This window comes from Tenrec ecaudatus, chromosome 2, assembly GCF_050624435.1.
Source record: "Tenrec ecaudatus isolate mTenEca1 chromosome 2, mTenEca1.hap1, whole genome shotgun sequence".
NCBI classification, from domain to species: domain Eukaryota; kingdom Metazoa; phylum Chordata; class Mammalia; order Afrosoricida; family Tenrecidae; genus Tenrec; species Tenrec ecaudatus.
In genome coordinates, this window is record NC_134531.1 from 59124916 (window position 1) to 59139250 (window position 14335).

The 14335-nt window shown below is 37.9% G+C and overlaps 1 protein-coding gene across 1 annotated transcript in view; it reads left to right on the forward strand.

Moving 5' to 3' along the window:
* IPO11 (importin 11) overlaps nucleotides 1-14335 on the forward strand; it is a 212939-nt gene that overhangs the window by 21409 nt on the left and 177195 nt on the right. The window contains exons 2-3 of the mRNA XM_075541076.1: nucleotides 9352-9495; nucleotides 12930-13030. Coding sequence (XP_075397191.1) covers nucleotides 9358-9495; nucleotides 12930-13030 — 239 coding nt within the window. The 5' untranslated portion in view covers nucleotides 9352-9357. The remainder of the gene's footprint in view (nucleotides 1-9351; nucleotides 9496-12929; nucleotides 13031-14335) is intronic.

A 14335-nucleotide genomic window follows, 5' to 3' on the forward strand; every position in this document is an offset into this window, starting at 1 on the left:
TCGGGTCAGGACAAAATATAGAAACTGTTGACATTTGTAAAAAAAAAAAAAAAATGAAATGAAATTAACATTCTTGTTTTTTTTTTTTTTGGGGGTGGTGTCCGCTACATAAAAGAGCTATGGGACGTTTATTAGGAAAGTCCAACCTAAATTCTCAAAGTGTTTTGGTAGTTACTGGAATTATTGATCAGGATTATGAAGGAGAAATTAAGGCAGTGATAAAATCTGATATACCATGGTTTATAAAAAAGGAAGATTGCTTAAGCCAATTTTTGCTTCCTTAGATTTCTAGAGTAAAAAATTATGCCTAATAATTATGCTATTAATTTTTTGAACAGTAGTCTTCATAAATGCCTAATAGTATGGATGTTAAATGCCTTTGAGTGCTCTTAGTTAAAACTGCTGTTAATTGCACTTCTTGGAGCCCCTTGGGTGAAGAAAATTGTCTTCTGGTAAACATTTCCATAACAAATCGAGGCAATAGGCTAGAACTATTGCCTCTGCTTTTTCTATCCACCTCTACTACGTTTGTAGTGTAAAACTCACATTTGTAATGTTCTCTGCAATTTCATGATATAAAGTGTTTCCCATAGGATCTACTTTAATATAGTATTAAGACACACACGAAGGGGGTACCCTAAAAAACCGGAAACATTTTTTTTAAAGCTATATGTATTAAAAAATTTTTTTCTAAAACAACCTTGTCAGATCTGTGATAGCATTCTTGGAAATAGTTTTCAAACTTATCTGTTTTGGATGGCTGACAGCACCTCCCTTGTTATTTTGTAAACCTTCTGTGTCAGATTGCTGTCTTTTCATGTCCCTCTTTATTTGTGGAAACAAAAAGGTCACATGGAGCGAGGTCAGGTGAGTCATGTGAGTGGGGCAAGACAGGCGTGTTTTTTTTTTGCCAATAACTGGTGCACTGAGATGGCTGTGTGAGCCAGCTACATTGTCGTGGTGGCAAAACCAGTCACCCGTCCACCACAAATTAGGTCCATTTTAAAAATCACACTGTGTAACTATCTTTTCAGAACCTCTAAATAGAAAGGTTGATTAACAGCCTGACCTGGTGGAACAAACTGCAAAATGTACTATGAATTTGAGGTTTGTCCTAAGTTAATTTTTTCCCATTTTGAAATGATAAAACCACTTGTACACTTTAGTTTTTCCCATAGTACTGTACTTACAAGCTGCGTTCAGTATCACAGCTGTTTCTGCAGCTGTTTTCTAGAGTAGGAAACAAAATTTTACAGCTGCATATTGTTCTCTTAAATTGGCCATCACAAAAAATGAGGTTCTAGTGAAACTGATACCTGATCTCTTCGACACCTCATGACCACACAGTCTGTTGTGCTTCTTCCATTTGGGCTTTGTTGCTTCTGAGTTACATGGCCTCTTGTTTACCTTCAATCCTTTAAGACCCCAGATGCTGTATCTTCTGATAGCCGGGCACCATCAGCTTTCTTCACCACATTTGCTTATGCACCCATTTGTCTTCAGCAATTGTATCATGGAGGTGAGCACACAATGATATGATTTTTCTTTCTTTGATGTCTGATAACTGATCCCTTTGGCACCTCATGATCACACAGGCTGGTCTGCTTTTTACATGTGGGCTTTGTTGCTTCTGAGCTAGATGACCACTTGTTTATCTTTAAGTCTTTAAGACCCTAGACGCTATATCTTTTGATAGCCGGACTCCATCAGCTTTCTTCCCCACATTTGTTTTGTCTTGAGTGATCGTGTTGGGGAGGTGAGCATCACGGAATGCCAGTTTAAAAGAACAAAATATTCTTGAATTGAGGGAGTACTTGAGTGGGGGCCTAATGTCCATCTGCTATCTTAATATTAAACCTATAAATATATGCACATAAATCTATTTCCCCTCCCCATATATAAATAAGCTTATATATGTAAATGCCTTTATTTAGATCTCTATAAATGCTCTTTGTCTCCTAGCTCTTTCCTCTATTTCCTTTGACTTTCCTCCTGCCCCACTATCATGCTCAGCCTTCATTTGGGTTAGAGTAATTCTTCTTGGTTACATTACCCTTGACTAAGCCCTACCAAGTCTATACCCTCCTCACCACCGATTTGAATCACGTGTTGTTCCTTTGGCCCTGGATTTGTTAACACCACTTCCTTTTACCCCACATCCCCCTATTAGATGTCCATCCAGAAGTGTCGGCTTGTTGTTTTCTCCTCCATGTTGTTCATCCAGTTTATCTTATTTAGACAGACCTGCAGAGGTAATAACATGCACAAAAACAAGACAGCAAAACCAAGCAACAATATACAACAAAACAACAACGAAAAGCCAATGAAAAAAAAACCACCAAAAAACAACACAACAGCAAAAAAGAAAAGCTTGTAGTTAGTTCAAGGACTGTAGGTTGGCCTTTAGGAGTGTTTTCCGGTCGAGTCTGATGGGGTGCCAAGCCCTGGCCCCAACGTCTATTTTTTGTATTCCCTGGGGACTTTGGTGCTCGGTTCCTTTTGCTTTTCCATTCCACGCCCTTAGTGTTTTGCCTTGGTGTGGTGGAATCAGATCCGGCAGAATTCCCACACTGTGTCTCCAGTGTTAATCCCCCGTAGGGCTATGGGTCAGTGAGCGTTGTTGTGTCTCATAGTGGGGCCTGCCTTATGGTCATCTCTGTGGATTGGCTGCTCTGAGCGAGAATATCGTCCTCAAGGGTTGGTGGGCCAGGATGTGCTTCACTCTCTCTTCCTCCCCCTTCATTTGTTTCCATGTTCTCTGATCAGATATGTCCCTCTCCCTGACCTGCAGATTCAGTGCTGTCCTCTGAAATAAATTCATGTGGGGGGAGGGGCAGCTATCTATGGAGTTGGGATTGGGGGCCATGTTCATTTTCAAAACATTTTCTTTCTACTTGAGCCCTTGATATCAGCTCATCTCACACACACCCTGCCTTGAAACTTTGATAATTTATATCTTACTATTTTCCTCATGTCTTATACCATTTGCTGTTCCCCTTCACCCTCTTTTGTGTTGTCTGTAATTTCTTGTACAAGTGCTCTTCCTTGCCCTGAATTTTAACCTAAATGATTTTTGATGGTTGAGTCACTTGTTTATTTCTCCAATAACATTTTTTTTGTCACTTACTGATTTTCTTTTTAGATTACGTGCTGGTCATAGCACTTTTTTTAGCAGCCTTACTGAGAATAGATTTCACAGACCCAAAAAAATGAGGAGCTGATACCAAGGGCTCAAGTACAAAGAAAATGTTTTGAGAATGATGATGGCAACAAATGTACAAATGTGCTTGACACAATGGATGTATATATGGATTGTGATAAGAGTTGTACAAGCCCCCAATAAAATGATTGAAAAATATTCTTAAAAGATTCAAAGACCATACAATTCACTCATTGAAAGTGTTTAGTTCAGTGTTTTTCAAGATATTCAGAGTTATGCAGTGTTCCCCATAGTTTTAGATATTTTCATTACCCCAAATGGAAACCACATTGTATCAGCACGCCCCATTTTCCTTTAATTCAGCACCCTAGGCAACAACTCATCTACTTCCTGTCTGCATCAGTTTGCCTATTTTTCCTCTTTTTAAAATTAGTTGGGATTTAATACATATATATTCCAAATTTCAATCATCTCAAGTAGAATGTACAATTGCTAGCAGTTTTCCTAACATCATTTTTCAAACTGGACTCCTTGAAGTTGTCTCTCTTTTGTCCCATCTCCGTCTGTTATCTGCCTCTCTGAACCCTTTATGTTCATCGATCCTGTTTCATGGACCGAAAAAGCATATAATAACACTTCTTTAAAGGGGTGACCTTCATTAACATAACACCTCTGAAATACACTAATATGAACAGACAGAAACCAAAGAAAACAAGACAAACAAAAAATACAGGTTCAGCCCGCATCATGGTCGGGATCTACTGACAAAGTGTTAACTGTTGAGATCAGATTTATGCTACTCTGTTTAGTGACCACTTTCCTCTCTTCCCTCATGCTCATTTCCTAAGTAGTTTCACAAACGAATCTGGGGCTCCGACTGTCATCCATTGCCTGCTGCACATTGGATTCTCAGAATTTACAATTTGCCTATTTTGAACATAAGGAACTTTGGTGGTGTGGATTACTTATTGGGCTGCTAATGGCAAGGTCAGTAGTTCAAACCCAGTAGTGAGGTTGTTTTTTTTTTGGTTAGATTAACGTCGGAAGGTTCTGATTTTTCCGCATTACAGAGAACATCTGTTTTTATATCTCTTTAGTTAAAGCTGTGCTAGAAGGTTTGAAGACTAGGTGATGCAAACAGTTAACGTGCTTAGCTGCTAACCAGGTTATTGTTGGAAGCTGCTGCTAATCAGAAGAGAGTCTTTGGACGGAAGTATGGAAGATTTACCATATATACTTGAGTATAAGCCAACCCGAATATCAGCTGAGGCACCTAATTTTACCACAAAAGCTGCATTTTAAATGTGCTGAAAAACTCGGCTTATACTTGCGTCTATATGGTACTTAGAAAAATCAGCTATTGAAGCCTGGTTGCTCTGAGTTAGATTTGACTTGATGGCAACGATCTTAGTTGTCTGGTATAACGGAAATACCTTCAGTGGGTGGTTTTGACAAACATACTCATTCTTTTGCGATTTAGGAGCCCAGGGAGCTGACTTTAAGGGGGAGACTTTCTTTTCCTGTCAGTTTTGGAGGAAGGGCCTTGACTCCCGCTTCTGCTGCTGGCCAGTCTTCATGTGGCTTGGCATCTCTTCCCAGTTCTGCTTCTTATCCTGAATGTGTAGTCTCTCTTATACCTCAAAAGAATTTGACTTGAGACACATTGTCACACCTTTTCTGCCTCATAAACATAACAAAGACAACTCCTTCCCAAATGGGATCATAACCACTCTTGTCAGTTTGTCCTCCTGCAGTGGTCTGCCTGTTGCTGTGATCCTGGGAGCTGTGCCACCAGTAATCAGATACCAGCAGGGCCACCCAGGTGAAGAGGCTTCAGCGGCGCTTGCAGAGTAGAAACAGACTATGAAGAAGACATAGGCAGTCCATTACTGAGCGATTAGCCAATGAAAATCATGTATTTTTGGGGGCACAGTTTAATCCATAACAGCAACTATGAGTGTAAGGAAATAAAATTGATTTTTATATACAGCTTTTTTGTATCCTTTTACCCTGTTGAACTCATTTATTCTAAGTGATGTCAATTTTTAGAATTTTCTTTATACAAGGCTGTATTTTATTTGATAACTGAGTTTGGTTTCTTCCCTTTCTCTTTGGATTTTTGAAATTTCATATTCTTACCTGTTCACCTGGCTAGAGTTTTCAGTAGAGGGTTAGATACACATCTTGGACTTGTTCCTTACCTTAGAGGAGGTAAAGGATTTAGTGTTTTACCATAAGTATGTGAGCTGTGCTTATCTAGTTCAGGGGTTTTGCTGTTCCAATTTTTACTTTACAAAAATTTGGTCATATGATGAGGCTTCAAAAAATTCCATTATAATTTAATTCCACTTTCTGTGAGCCTTTTTTCTAATAATAATCCCCCAAAACCCAAACTCACTTCTGACTCATGCGACCATATAGGACAGGGAATTAATGCCCCTGGGGAGAGTAGAAGCCCCATCTTTCTCCTGACCTTGCAGATAACAGTGCAGCTCGCAACCACTACCCCGCCAAGCCTCCTTTATTTTAGTATTGAGATATATTATGTTAATGAGCATTCATTGGTTAAACTAATCATTTCTTCCCCAGATGAAATTCACTTCACAAAACGAATCTCACTGCTGTCGAGCTGATCTCTCTATTTTATAGGACAGAGAAGTGCCCCTTTGGGTTCTTGAGACTAACTTTTTATGGGAACAGCCTCATCTTCCTCCCATGGAGCATCTTGGGTTTTTAAACTGCGGATCTTGCGGTGTGTCACTGAACACATAACTCCCTTTGCCACCAAGGCTCCTAGCAGGTGTGTCACTCCTGCGGTGTATTAGGGAATTTGGTTTGCGACTATCTTGGTGATACATACTTCTGTACATAAAAGATGGTGTACATAAAAGATGGTGATACAGACTTCTGCACATAAAAGATGGTGTACATAAAAGATGGTGATACAGATTTCTGCACATAAAAGATGGTGATACAGACTTCTGCACATAAAAGATGGTGTACATAAAAGATGGTGATACAGACTTCTGCACATAAAAGATGGTGCACATAAAAGATGGTGCACATAAAAGATGGTGATACAGACTTCTGCACATAACAGACGGTTTTTTTTCATGTGTCTGGTTTTGGTATTGGTATAATACTGGCCATATGGGAAACTTGGGAAGTAGTCCTCCCTAATTTTTGGAGTTTTGAAAGGTTGTTATTGATTCTTTAAACATTTGGGTGAATTCACCAATTTAACCTTGTAGTGGAATATTTTGTGTGGAAGTTTTAAACTTATCAATGTAAAATCTCTTTACTTACTATACCCATCCACTGTCTTAGAGTTTATTCCAACTCTTAGTGACCATCTATAGGGTTTCTGAGGTTGTAAATCATAGGGACAACCACACTCTGCTTGAGGAGGGATCTGCTGGTGGTTTTGAAATGCTGACCTTGTGGTTAGCAGTTCAACTCAACTCTTAACTCGCTGTACTTTGAGGGCTCCTTTAAGTAGGTCTAGTTGTTCACTATTTTGGTGATGATTAGAATATAATTCTAAGTAAATAATAATTCATGTATTATTAGAATGGTTTCAGTTATTTGATCTAGATACCCAACCTTTAGAATCTTTTCTAACTCAGGATTTGTTTTGTTATAAATTGACTCATTTTTTTCTACAGCAGTTGTTAGGGTATGTATTTTTCTTTGAAATGGTTTAGATGTGTACCAATGGTGTGCAGAACAAAAGATAATGCCTTGAGAGGCACTTGCCAATGAGCTACGAGTTAAGAGTAGTTTTGTTCTTTCTTGTGTCGAAAAAAGTTGAGTATAAGTGTGTTAGTCGGGGTTGACTAGGGAAACAAATTTATAGACAACCCATATGTACATAAGAAAGAGCTTTATGTACAAGAGCAATTGAATATTGAGAAAACATCCCAACCCAGTCCAGATCGAATCCATAAGTCTGATATTAGCCCATATATCCATTGCCAATTTATACATTCCTCTGCAGACACAGGAAACACATGCAATGATGCCGAATGCAGGAAGATCACAGGCCAGTGGGTGGTAAGTCTTGTGGATCCAGTGGCATTGTTAGCTTCTCAGCGCTGGCATGGGTCTCCATGTGGCTCCTTCAGCTCCAGGTCTCTAGCGTAGCTCCATGTGTCTTGTCATCAAGAATATCAAGCAGAGAGTGTGTGTGTACTGCCTCCAGTGAGCTATTTATCTCTGCAATGCTTCTAAATGAGATAATCGAACAGCAACCTGATTGACAGGCTAAACTCCACCCTTTCACTCTTAATAGTCTCAAATTGGTACCAGATTTTATGTAACTACCACAGTTAGTATGTGGCTAATACTTGTCTTGCATTCATCTTTTTATTACAAAGACAGAAGGAATTAGGCTCAGTCTCTTGCAGGCATTGGTTGATAATATTGCTAGGTGCTGGTGAGTAGGTTCCAAGTCAGCCACCATCTGTTCAACAGAAGACAGTGCTGCCCAGTCCTGCATCAGCTTCACAGTCATGGCTATGTTGGAGCCCATTTCATCTTGTTGAGGATCTTCCTTTATTTTTCCTTCTGATCCTCTGTTATACCAAGTATGATGTTCTTCTCTATGGTCTGGTTCCGCCTGAGGCCATGTCCAAAGGATATAGGATGGAGTTTCGCCATCCTTGCTTCTAAGCATTATGATTGTCCTTCCAAGGCATTTGTTCATTCTCATAACAGTCTGTGGTATATTCAGTGTTCTACACCAATGGCATAGTTTAAATGGATCAGTTCTTCAGCCTTTCTTACTGTCCAGCTTTTACATGTATATGAGGCAATTGAGAATACCCTGTCATGAGTCAGGTGTATGTTAGTCCTCACACTGACTTGTTTACTTTATAATGCTTTAAAGAGGTCTTTGGCAGCAGATTTTCCCAGTGCATTTCCCAGATTTCCCAGTCCTTCAATTTCTTGACTGCAACTTCCATGGGTTTTGTTTGTGGATCCAAGTAAAGTGAAATCCCAGATAACTTTAATTTTTTCTCATGCGATGAAAATTCTATGGGCGTTGAAGGCTACAACCTAAGTGGATTGCATCTTCACATTAAAATAATAAAAATTCTTACTACTGATTAAATAAGCAGCATCTTAATAAAGAGCATATATGGAAGTTTTTAAGAATTTAATTTTACTTGGATCCACAATCAAGAAATCACACAACGTATTGCATTTAGTAAATCTGATGCAAAAGACCTCATTGTTCCAGAGCAACAGTGTCACCTTGAAGATTGAGATGTATTTGACTCTAAGACCATCGAATCAAGTTGCCACTTGCTTCATTTGCATGTGAAAACTGACTAAAGAACAGGAAACACTGAAGAAGCATTAAGTATTTGAATTACTGTGCAGGTGAACAACATTGACTGTACCATGAACTGTCAGAAGAATGAACAAATATGTCTGGGAAGACATGAACTACAGGGTTCATGAAGAATATTGAAATTAACCGTGGGCTGCGGGAAATACCAACAAATCTGTCTTTTTAGAAGTACAGCCATGTTTTTCTTAGCATGGTGGAGGATAAGGTCTTGTCATGAAATTTGGATATATTATCAGAAGGACTCATAGCATTCCTGTGGGCAGAGCAGAACTGTCCCCATGAATTTCCAAGGCTGCACATCTGTATGGGGGAGAAAGCTTCATCTTTCTCCCCAGGAGCACCTGGGGGGGTCTAGCTGCTGATAGATTAGCATGATTAGCAGATAGTCTAACCTGCTACACACCACAGGGTCATGATAAGTCAGAATTGACTTGAGAGAAGGGTTTGGTTTTGAGTTTTATCACGAGGGAACGTGTGGAGAGAAACATTGTACTTCGTGAAATAGAGGGTCAATGAAAAAGAGGAAAACCCTCAATGAGGTGGATTGACACAGAGACTATACTAATGGACTCAAACATAGACTAGTACAGGACTGGGTAGTGTTTTGTTCTGTTATGCATAGGGCTGCTTTAGGCAAAATTGACTCAACACCTAACAGCAACTATATAGAAACGATTAACTGGCAGAAGCATACAAAGTAGGTAAATGCTTAAAGTATAGTAGTGATTCAGTACATTCATACACTTTTATCCCAGATCTGTGCATTATTTGTTTTCATCGTTAAGTTTTTTTTAATGCGTACTGTATATTCAGGTGTGATAACTTATCATTGTAGGTTCCCATGGATCTCAACAGTGCCAGCACTATTGTTCTTCGGGTCTTAACGCAGGCCACCAGTCAGGACACTGCTGTGTTAAAACCAGCTGAGGAGCAATTGAAACAGTGGGAGACTCAGCCAGGTTTCTATTCAGTGCTGCTGGTAAGTTATTTTAAAACAATTAATTTTTAATAAATAGATGTCCCTATTTTAGCAGTTTTCATTTAATATAATGAAATAATCTCAAAGTTTTATCTTTGCTCTTTAACAATTTAAAAAGTTTTTTGGAGCAGATTTTCCCAACACAGAACATACTTTGGTTTCTATTGTTTCCATGAGCATTGATTGTGCATATAAATAAAATGAAATCCTTGATAATTTCAGTATTGATAAGTTGCTTTTTAGTTTATAGACTTTTGTTTTGTCTGTGTTGAAGTATAATCCAGACTGAAGGCTGTAGTATGATCTTTATCAGGCAGGAAGTGCTTCAAATCCTCTTTACATTATGAAGAATATGAATTCAAGAACATTTAATTGTGCTCTTAGGGAAGGTGTGTGTCAGGGTTGTATCCTTTCATGATAGTTACATTCTGAGAAATTGCTCTATGAGGTAGAACATGCTCAGGATTGCAGGAAGACTCTCGGTAATGGCCTATATATAGCTAATATGCAGATAATGTATTGACATTGAATTCATTAGAGTGTGGTTATTTCAGTGAACGAAATGGTGTTGGTTGCCATAGAAACCCAGAGCAACTGACTCAGTCTTCATGGGTTATCTGGCGACAGTGTTGAGACCAGGTTCACTGTCCTTCAGTGTGTTCTGACTCACAGTGACCCTAGAGGACAAAGAGAACAGCCGCGTGAGTTTCTGAGGCTGCAACTCTCTAAAGGCGTAGAACGCCTCATCTTCCTCCCTTAGCCGCTGGTGGGTTCACTATGCCTACAGGGCTCCCTAGAGATTATATAGGGCTTCTAAAACTCAAATAACACAAGTGGACTCTTAGCAAGTTTAATTTTCACAATGTAGGGGACTAGAAATACAAATTCAGGTGTTGTCTATGGGAAAGCGTACAGCTTTGTTGCTTCTAGGGGAACATTCTTTGGTTCTGGTTCCTTGTATAGTTCCATGTGGTATGGAATCTATCATTCCCCATCTTCCCTTGCTTAAATGACACCTTTTATATTTTGTAATAGACTTAAGGCATTGCTGCATCATTAACATAACAAATAGGATTAACTACAGCCATGGACGTTAGGATTTGTAATACTTTTTGAGAGACATTTCAATCTATAGCAAGGATCTTAAAGAATAAATGGGAATTATCCAATTATTTCTGTTGTATATGTCTATGAGGGGGCTTAAAAAATTCTTGGAGTGAAAATATGAGGAGTCTTTCCATGAAGTTTTTGAAGCCCCTTAGAAAAGTTGGTGTGTGTGTATCATTTTACTTTTGCTTGTGTGCACATAACATTTCTAAAGTTAGGATTCATGTAAGACAACTGCATTTAATACTTAACCACATACTTTTTACCCTTGTGACACCATTATTTTTTATCATTTTTTTCTTGGACGTTTTACACACAAGATTGTGTTGTTTAGGAGGTCAGCTCTGGGGAATTTTATGTTTTTGGTCCAAGGCACAATACAGTTTCACTCTGTTAGCACATCCTATCTCCTACATTTGCTCCATGCACTAGGAAACCCTAAAAACTCAGTGCTCTCTAGTTGCCTTCGACTTTAGGACAGGGTAGAACTGCTCCATAAGGTTTCTGAGCCTGTAAATCTGAATGGAAGCAAACTGCCTCATCTTCTTTAGAGTGGCTGATGGGTTTGAACTGCTGACTTTTTTTTGACTAGTTACCTAGTACTTAATCTTCTGTGCCACCTGTCCTATGCATTCATTGCTCTAAATATATATTTTTTTAAACAAATAAAGCACTTTAATTCTCAGTGCTTGTACCGTTTTAGATTATAGCATACTGAAGAATGAATTGGGAAGCCTTGGTGTCATAGGGGTGAAACATTAGGCCGCTAACTGCAGGGTCAACAGTTTGGAGTGAACAGTTGCTCCACAAGGAAAAAGATGAGTTAGTCTCGGAGACCCATAGGAACAGTTCTACCCTGTTCTATGGAATTGACTTCCCTATAGATTCATATCCTGCAGTAAATGATTTTATGTTGTGACAAAAATTTGAAAGGTCACAGAATGGATGTACCTTTTTCTCATTGATGATTAGATGATGATTGTTTTTTTAAAGTCCTGTTCCCTTAGCTCTTGTACTCTTCTCACTGTCTTCTTGTGCTGTAATCATTATTTTTAATTAAAAAATTTTAAAAAACATTTTATTAGGGGCTCATACAACTCTTATCACAATTCATACATATACATACATCAGTTGTATAAAACACATCTGTACATTCTTTGCCCTAATCATTTTCTTTTTTTCTCCTCTTTTCTTTTTTTGCATTTTATTAGGGGCTCATACAACTCTTATCACAATCCATACATATGCATACATCAGTTGTATAAAGCATATCCGCACATTCCCTGCCCCAATCAGTCTCAAAGCATTTGCTCTCCACTTAAGTCCTATGCACCAGGTCCTCTTTTTTTTCCCTCCCTCCGCACTCTCCCTCCCTCATGTGCTCTTGGTAATCTATACATTATTTTGTCATATCTTGCCCTATCCGGAGTCTCCCTTGTGCTGTAATCATTTTAATTATATATTACTTTCCTCTTTCATTGAAGTCACTGTGTGGTTTTGTAACTATCAAAGTGTTTCTTATGTGAAAACCTTTTCTTAATGATTTATAATACTGATCTCAGAAGAACAAAATTTGTCATTTTTTGATTGTCTTATTTTCAGTCAACATGTTTTCACTGCCCACCCATGTTATAGGGGACTTTGGATTCTTTGTTATTTTTTAATGCTGCATAGTATTTCACTTTGAATATGTACCTCTGGGATCCACTGTTTGCTTTGTGGGAATTTAGATGGCTGTATTAGATGACTTTTGCACATTTTTGTCTCGCACAGTCATAATTACACTTGTGAATATTCGAGTAGCGGTTATTTCTGAGATGAAGTTACTCATATGTTTCTGCCTACACATAGTTTGAAAATGTTCTATGGAATTTATTTTTAAGCAGGCTTGTTCTGATAAGGAGAGTAATTTGAAATAGGTGAATTCATGATGTGTATTAACACCCCAGGGGCTTTGGCATCTTGTTTCTTGGGGTCATACTTTTTTAATTTAGAAAGTATTTTAGTTTAGTTTTGGTAGAAGGAGTTATGTTACACAATTAAAATATTTAAAATAATTAGTTTGTTTTCAAGTGAAAATTTTTCATTGTGGAAATTTTCATATAGTCAAAGTAGAATCTTATGATAGGTCACTTCATTCTTAGCTTAAATAGTTGAAATATTTCTGAGCAGGTTTATATGAATTGTTGAGCTATATATATATTTAAAGTAAAAATGGGTAAAATCTAGATAAAGTATTGATTAAAAATTATCAATATCTTAGGTACATTAGTTTTACTTTTTGCTTATTACATGTTCCTACTAATGCTCTTGTTTTTTATTTACAGAATATTTTCACAAACCATACCCTGGATATAAATGTCAGGTGGCTTGCTGTGCTGTATTTTAAAAATGGAATTGATCGCTATTGGCGACGTGTAGCACCTCAGTGAGTTCTCCCTCCAACCTCCTGTAATCCTTTAAAAATTCAAGATGGTGTAGAAATGTCTTTTTAACCCTCACTTAAAAATTTTTAAATTGTATTTATTTTTTATCCTCATTTTTAATATAAAAGAACGTAAAGAGAGGAAAAGAGTTACACTTAATTACAAATCATTATATTTATTACTGCTTTTCTTTGTGGACATTTTTAAGTTAAGAGGTGGTAGCTTTCTGCATATAATGATCACACATCGTAATTTTTAGGCATAAAATAAATGTTGAATGAATTATTCATGTTGAAAAAACGATTTTATTTTGGGAAGTGTGAGGTTGTAGTTCTGAACAGAGTTCATTGAGCAGGAAGTTCTGGGTCATTTCAAAACCATCTAGACAGTACTCTGAATCTTCTGCATACTTGCCTCTGCGGTGCTGGTGGGGTAATGATACATTTTCTTTTTTTTTTTTTGCACCGATATATTTTCTTTAATCAGAGTTAGAGCCATCTCTTTGTAGATGATTAGGTGAATAGATACTGCTGGGCAGTTAATTATACATTGTAAAGGAATGTAGACATGTTGGACTTTGAGAGAAAATAGTGAATTTTTCAGAATCACATAGTTTTTCTTCTCCAGTAGATGGCACTATATAGCTACATACATTTTTATGTTCATAGGTCCTTAAAAAACACAAAAGACTGTTGGAGTACTTCAAAGTGCACAGAAAACACTGCCTTTTAACAATACTGGAGGAAACCAGAATAATTTCAGGCTGTACTTTGTGTACTAAATGTAAAGCCAACCCATCTCCTTTTAGAATGAATTCTTAATTTTGGGAGAAATAAAGTATTCATGATAAGAAGTTGTGCATTACTGGGTTATAGGAAATGACCTAACAAAATATACCTTGCCTAGTTAAGCTTTTTGTTAAACTCTAAGTCCATCATGAAATGGTCCTGTTTTAAGATGATGGTGCAGAGCCCTGCTGCAGCAGTGGTTGTGTCCTTGGCTGCCAAGGTGCAGGTGTGCCGTTTGAAAACCCCCAGAGGCTGCACGGGATGGAAGAGCTGGCAGGCTGCTCGCGTACAGAGCACAGCCCGGAGACCCTGTGGGACAGTTAGTTCCACTCCCTCATACAGAGTGGTAGTGAGTTGGAATTGACTTAGTGGAATACAAGAAGAACAGCATGAAGACAATTACTTTAATGACTTTTTTTGGGCAGGAGAATAGTTTATGATTAACTATATTGCATTTAAAATAGTTTCATTGGCATATACTTCACATATCATGCACCTTAATCATTCAGTCCTTTAAGA